The sequence below is a fragment of the Sapajus apella genome, unplaced genomic scaffold (assembly GCF_009761245.1).
Source record: "Sapajus apella isolate SASKATOON/1434 unplaced genomic scaffold, GSC_monkey_1.0 scaffold875, whole genome shotgun sequence".
Lineage (NCBI taxonomy): Eukaryota > Metazoa > Chordata > Mammalia > Primates > Cebidae > Sapajus > Sapajus apella.
This window is the reverse complement of record NW_022437801.1, coordinates 54-7,254: the sequence shown is the minus strand read 5'-3', so window position 1 is coordinate 7,254 and position 7,201 is coordinate 54. Positions and strand designations below refer to the sequence as shown.

The 7,201-nt window shown below is 51.5% G+C and overlaps 1 protein-coding gene across 1 annotated transcript; it reads left to right on the top strand.

Moving 5' to 3' along the window:
- Window positions 1–5,400: 5,400 nt before the first annotated feature.
- Window positions 5,401–6,862, top strand: LOC116546427 (odorant-binding protein 2a-like). Its single transcript, XM_032272696.1, has 3 exons — window positions 5,401–5,787; window positions 6,266–6,399; window positions 6,670–6,862. The coding sequence occupies exons 1-3, from the start codon at window positions 5,716–5,718 to the stop codon at window positions 6,860–6,862; spliced, it is 399 nt and encodes a 132-aa protein (XP_032128587.1). The 5' UTR covers window positions 5,401–5,715.
- The last annotated feature ends 339 nt before the right edge of the window (window positions 6,863–7,201 follow it).

Here is a 7,201-nt window from a genome sequence, read left to right as displayed (position 1 = left end):
ACCCCAGCGATGACAGACCTGTTCTCCACTACCATAATCTGCTCATTTCAAGAATGCAATCTACTGCAATCATAAAATCGTGGGATTGGCTTTTTTCCCATGCAGCATCATTCTCTGGAGATTCATCCCATTGTTGCATTTATCAATAGTTTATTCCGTTTTACTTCTGAGCAGTGTTCCGTGCTATGGGGGCACCACCGTCTGTCTAACCATTCACCTGTTGGAGGACATTGTGTTTGTAGATCTGGGTTATGACACATGCACAGGTTTTTGCATGGACAACACTTTTCATTTCTCTGGGACAAAGGCCCAGGGATGCTATTGCAGGGGTCTATGCCTGCTGCAGGTTTAGTTGTTTTTTTTTTTTTTAAACCCGTCAAGCCATTTTCCAGAAGCCGCCCCGTTTCCATGCATCCTCACCAGGCTTCAGGGTGATCGCTATGATCTTATCTCAGCCGCCTTGACAGGTGTGTACTGATACTTCACGGCTTTTACGTGCGTTTCGCTGATGACTAATGACGTGAACACCTTTCCATGTGTTTCTTTGCCATCCGTATATTCTCTCTAGTCAAGTGCACCTTCAGGTCTTTTGTTTACATTCTATTTTTGACACTGTTAAGTTTTGAAAAATTCTTTATAAAGTATAGAAACGAATTCTTTGTTGAAGGTGTACTTTGTAAATGTTTTCTTTCAGTGTTTAGCTTGGCTTTTTATTCTCTTCACAGGGTGTCTTACAGAGCAAAAGTTTTTTATTCTGATGAAGTCTATTTTAACAATTTTTCCTTTTAAGGATCATATTTTTGGTGACAAATCTAAACCTCCTGACCCAGCTCCATATGCCAAAGATTTTCTTTTCTTGCTTTCTAAGAGTTTTATAATTGTCAGCTTTATGTTGAAGTCTACGATACATTTTGAGTTAATTTTCATAAAGGGTGCGAGACCTAGGTTGTGGTTCTTTTTGTTTGGTGGTTTTGTCTGTAGATGTCCAGCTGCTCCAGCCCATTTGCTACAAAATCTGTCTTTCCTCCATTGAATTGCTTTTCCATCTTTGTAAAAACATAATTGGTTGTATTTGTGCAGGTCTGTTTCAGGATTCCTTATTGTCTGTCTCATTAATCTAGGCATTTGTCTCTATGCTAGCAATATAATAAGTCTTGAAAGAACAGCCTGTGGCTTGGTGTGGTGGTGAGCACCTGTAATCCCAGCTGCTAAGAAGGCAGAGGCGGGAGAGTCACTTGAACCTGGGAGGTGGAGGTTGCAGTGAGTAAAGATCATGCCACTGCACTCCAGCCTGGGCAACAGAGTGAGACTCCATCTTGAAAAAAAAAAAAAAAGGTAGCCTGATTCCTCCCACTTTATTTTGAAAAAAAAAAAAAAAAAAAAAAAAAAAAAAAAGAATTTAGTTATTCTAGTTCCTTTCTCTTTCCATATAAATTTTAAAATAATCTTGTCTATATCTACCAGAGTTCCTTCCAGAATTTTGATAGAAATGTGTTTAAATCTTTATATTATTTGAGAGAAATGACATTTTTACTCTGTTGAGCCTCCTAACCCACGGACAGAGCTTGTTTAGGTCTTCTTTGACTTGGTTTATAATCGTTGCACTGTTTCAGCATACAGATCCAGCATATGGGTTGTTGGGCTTATGCCTCGGTATCTCATTTTTTTAGCTATTATAAATAGTATTGTGTTTTTAAGTTTAGGGTCCATTACTAGTATGCAGACACACAATTGATCTTTGTATATTTGTCTTGTGTCCTGCAACCTTTGTGTATTTATTAGTTCTAAGAGGTATATTGTTTTGTGTTGTTTTTCAATTTCTTGGGATTTTCCACAGAGACAATCATGTCATCTGCAGATGCAGACAGTTTTCTCCCTTCCCTTCCAATTTGCGTGTCTTTTATTTCCTTTTTAAGAAACTGTTACTGCTCTGACTAGAACTTTCTGTACTATGGTAAACACAAGTGGTGAGAGTGGACATCCTTGCCTTGTCTCTGGTATTAAGGAGAAAGCATTTGTAACTGAGTATCCCAGCCTCAAAATGTCCTTTAAAACTTTTTTTCCTTTCTTGCTTTCAGCCTTGAAACACACTTTGTTTCTCTCTTTCCCACCAGGCACTTCTGTAAGCAGTGCTTGCTTATCTAATTACGTGCTTACTTAGAAATTCCAGGGGCCAATTTTGAAACAAACCAGGCAGAGAGACCCAGATGCAGAATCCTCCCACTTAGGGGGAGTTACAGGTAGCCCCCCACTTCCAGGCTGAAGTCAGGATGACGCAAAGCAGACCTCGGGACAGGCAAGTGATGACTCAGGAGAGCCATCAGAACAGGAAGCAGATCGACACCCCCTGCCCCGCTCCCACATACTCCCCAAACCTCTTCCTCCTTGAACCCTTCACTCAGCCCAAAAAGTTGGAATGGACTTTTAAAGGCATGGGCCTGGCCATTCCTCAACTGCTAGCATTTGAATAAAGCTGCTTTCCTTCCACCACACCTCACTGCTCACGCTTTGACTTCTGAGCAGCGAGCAGCTGGACTTGAGCCAGTTACACATCAGTCTTTCACCAATAGGAATAATGTGGCCAGGCGCGGTGGCTCACGCCTGTAATCCCAGCACTTTGGGAGGCCAAGGCAGGCAGATCATGAGGTCAGGAGTTTGAGACCAGCCTGGCCAACATAGTGAAACTCCATCTCTACTTAAAAAATACAAAAATTAGCTGGACATGGTGCCTGTGGTCTCAGCTACTTGGGAGGCTGAGGCAGGAGAATTGCTTAAACCTGAGAGGCGGAGGTTGGGGTGAGGCGAGATCGTGCCACTGTACTCCAGCCTGGGCGACAGAGCAAGACTCCATCTTGATACATAAATAAATAATAAAAACACAAAAATTAGCTGGGCGTGGTGGTGCATGCCTACAATCCCAGCTACTCAGGACGCTGAGGCAGGAGAATCGCTTGAACACAAGAAGCAGAGGTTGCAGTGAGCCGAGATTGTACCACTGCACTCCAGCCTGGGCGACAGAGCAAGACTCCATCTCAAGAAAGAAAAAGAAAGAAAGAGAGAGAGAGAGAGAGAAAGAGAAAGGAAGAAAGGAAGGAAGGAAGGAGAAAGAGAAAGAAAGAAGGAAGGAAGGAAGGAAGGAAGGAAGGAAGGAAGGAAGGAAGGAAGTTAGCCACAGTTTTTTTGTAGATGTTCTTTGTCAAGTTAAAGTTCTCTTCTGTTCCTATTTTTTGAGCGTTGTTATCCTGAATGGGTGTTGGATTTTGTTAGATACCTTTAACAGCCCAACAGGCATCACCATCAGAAGGAACACAGCCATCCAGAGAAACGTGCCAGGCCACAAAGCACTGGGGACCAGGGATCACGCCCCTCCCATCTGCCATGGGCTGACCCCCAGCCTCCAGCCCTACCATCTCCTGACGGCGTCTGCACCACTGGAACCCAACCAGTATCTAAAAGAACACAGTTGGCGGGCGAGACTGGGACACAGGGTGAGATGGGTGGACAATGGGAGGCTCCTGGGGAGCAGCCGTCGCACTGAGTGTGGAACCCGTGGGGGAGCCCCGTTCTCTGAAGCATCTGTGCATGTTGTTCCTGTGATATTGTGCTGGCCTAGAGCCAGAACCAGAGCAAAACTATTTTATAAAATGCAAAACTGTTTTTAGATAAGTTGAAATGGCTGCCCCATTCTCCTTACAATAACTACTGTCCTTGGCCTCTGTGAATAGAACTGCCAGTTTGTTCCTCAAAACTATGTAAAGCTGCTTACCTTTTCTTATCAGTAACTGCCAGAATTGCTAGCCTTTGCTTACCGGCAATTGCCAGACTAAGCAGCCCAAGCTAGTTCCATCCTGGCTCCTGTGGCTTGTAATAAGTAACTAAGGTCTGTGATTTCCACCTTAACCAGATAATGTGTAAATAAATGTTTATCTTGACTTCTGTAAACCACTTAAGTAACAAACGGAATGACAAAAGTCCCCATCCCTTGGAATGTCCGGAGACCCCCACCCTCACCTCTGCCCAGGAGGTAATTTACAGAATCCACTAGCCCTCGGAATGTCTGAAGCCTTTTCATCCCCATCCCCGCCCCTCACCCCCACTCCCAAGGTGGTTTTTCGGGTATAAAAAATCGTGGCACCCTCCTGTTGCCACCACAGGTTGGAGAGACGTGAGTCCTCTGTGGTCGCCGGCATAATAAATGACCCTACAATCTGGCATACTTTTGTCTTGTGATAACTTTCTACATTCGGTCAAATACAACATTCCAGCATTTTCTTCAAGGATTGAGCCAGCAGCGCCAGTGTCGTAAGGTGCTTAGATGATTCACAACCAACCAGTGAAATACGAGGTGCCTGGGATACCGTCAACAAAAACAGGAAACAGAGACATCTTCCTGCTGATGTAGAGACGCCAGCCTGTCTGCTCATCTCCTGTCCTGAAGAGCCCAGGCCCCACCCTTTCCTGCCCGGGGGCATGGGGGGTGGTTTCTGCTCACCAGCACTTGCCGTGGGAGAGGTGAGGGACTGGGTCACACCAGCCCCTCCTTACAGCCCCCCCGGGTTAGTAGAGTGTGCGTTAGTATTATTTAGCAAGTACTCAAGGGTGTCTGATCTTGGACCACTGAGGCACACAGATGCCAGCATGCCGGCCCAGCACTTGCCTGCAGAGCGTGGCTCAGCCGTGGGTCCCAGGGCAGATGACGCAGGCCCGGGAACTACCAGGTCCAGGAGGAGAAGGCACAGTTCTTGCTCAGGCTGTCTGGGGATGAGGCCAGCGGAGCCAGGTGCCCAAAGGAGCTCAGCACTCACGAACGCTGAGCAAGGCTGGCAGGTGGCTGTTGGTGCCTCATGCCACCCATTTATCTAAAGAGATGAGATTCAAGGCCTGTCCTGCGGGCTGGGGCCGTCAAAGCTGATGGGAGAGGGGAACGTAAATTCTAACGGGGAGATGGCCGATGAACACGTGCAGGAAGAAATGGACAGAACCATCCAGAGAGATTGCGTGCTCTGAGGACAGCACGGCCTGGCTCGGGTATGGAGTGAAGTGGGGTCGGGGAGGCAGCGTGGTCCCTCGTATGGCCCGAGGAGGCCGTGTATAAACTGACCCTGAGCCACACAGTGGTATCCTCCTCTGCCCCTAGGAGGCTCTAGTGCAGGGTCCGGGGCAGGGAAGATCAGTGCAGCGTGGGTCCCAGAGCTTGGGCGCTAGGGTGTGCGGGCTCAGCGGGCAGCAGCCCCACGTCTCTGTGGTTCTAAAGCCCAGTCCCTTTCTCCTCAGCAGGGGAGATGCCCAGTTCCCCAGAGAACTTGCCCAGGGTCCCAGCCGGGGTGCTGGGAGGGCTCAGGGGTGGGAGAGGGACGTCCCAAGGCCGTGGGTTCTCCCTCTGTGGCTCGGGGTGCGGACACACACCACCCTGCCCCGTCCTGGCAAGTCCTCCGGGCTGGTCTGAGTGGGCGCGTTCGGGTGGTGCAAACCCTGGGCACATCATGTGTCTTTTCTTCTCTGGCTGGCACTGAACTGCTGCTCACCAGATGCCAGCAATGATGACACTCCCCCTCCTGGATGCAGGACTGGCTGCCACTGTGGGGAGGGGTGACCCGTGCCACGTGCTCCCAGGACACTGGCTAGGGGGCCATAAAGGACACCTTGAGAGAAGCTGGCACAGACTTGTTCAGACTCCCGGTGGCCCGCCGAGGTCGTGAGCATAGAGCTCTGGAGATGAAGACCCTGCTCCTGGGTGTCACGCTCAGCCTGGCCGCTGCCCTGACCTTCGCCCTGGAGGAGGAGGATGTGAGCCGGGCTGGTGTGGGCGGGTGGAGGAGCCAGGCCGACTCCTGGGCAGGGGGCAGCGCCAGGGGCCCTGCTTTAGGAGGTATCAGTCAAGGCTGGGTTCTGACCCCGTGCTCCCAGCCCGGGGGTCAGGGGGAGGGGTCCCGTTGTTCCTCCAGCAGACACGGCCCCTCCTGGGACCCGGAGCCGGAGCAGGCTCAGCTCAGGGGGTCCTGCTGCACTGACACCTGATCCCCGAAGGTCTCGCGGGGCTGGGCCCTGGGGAGGGCGGGCTCACCTGGTGCTGGGGCCCGGGGTCCATGGGGTGCAGACACGCTTTCCCTCCACCAGAGGCTGGGAGCCCTGAGCCGGGGATAGGGGTGGGAAGGGTGGCAGCCGGGCAGCATGGCTGTCTGATTAGAGCTGCAGGCCTGAGTGCGGCGGTCAGGGTAGGCTCTGGGCCAGCCCATGGTGGGCTCACGGCCTCGGCCTGCTCCAGATCACAGGGACCTGGTATGTGAAGGCCGTGGTGACTGATAAGGACCTTCCGGAGGAGAAGAGGCCCAGGAAGGTGTCCCCAGTGACAGTGACAGCCCTGGACCGTGGGGACTTGGAAGCCATATTCACCTTTATGTGAGTGTCGCCCTCTGTGCGGCCCCTCAGGCTGCTTTCTCTCCCCTCCCGAGACCCACCGGTGCCCATCCCCCATCCCGGTTTCGGGCATTGGTAAGAATCACCCCCTGCCTTGGAGGGAAAGAGCCGGGGCATCCTAAAGCTTGGTGTGGGGCGCAGGAGGGGGCAGTGGAATTTTCAGGTCACTGGGTCAGGACCATGCACCAGGTGAGCTGAGGGCGGCCCAGGTGTGTCCTGGGAGCCGCTGCCCGCGTGTCTCCTGTTTTCCAGGAGGAATGATCGGTGCTTCCAGAAGAAAATCCTGATGCGGAAAACGGAGGAGCCTGGCAAATTCAGCACCTGTGAGCCTCCCCCAGCCCCACTGCAGGCGGAGAGCACCCAGGCCACCCTTCTACCAGGGTCCTGGCTCTGCCCACCTCGAGGAGGGGCCGGCCTCTCCTTTCTCAGGGGCTGGTGGCCCTGACATAGGTGTGACAGGCTTGTCCACAGTGGAGATGGACCAGATCACACCTTCCCTCTGGGAGGCCCTAGCCATTGACACATTGAGGAAGCCAAGGGTGAGGGATGGGGAGGCAGAGGGTTGGGATGTGAAGTAGGGCAGGGGCACTGCTGGGGCTGGGAAGGCCGGGCTCTGGCCTCTGCGGCTCCATTGCTTGGGTTGGGACCTTCCCTGGAGGAAGCTCCTGCCTCAGTGTCGGGGTACACGCTGTGCAGAGCAGCCAGGCCCAGCTCAGACTGTCCAGGGCACCTGGGTGACCACTGAAACATTCCCGAGTGTTCCTTCATGTGGTCCTGAGTGCTT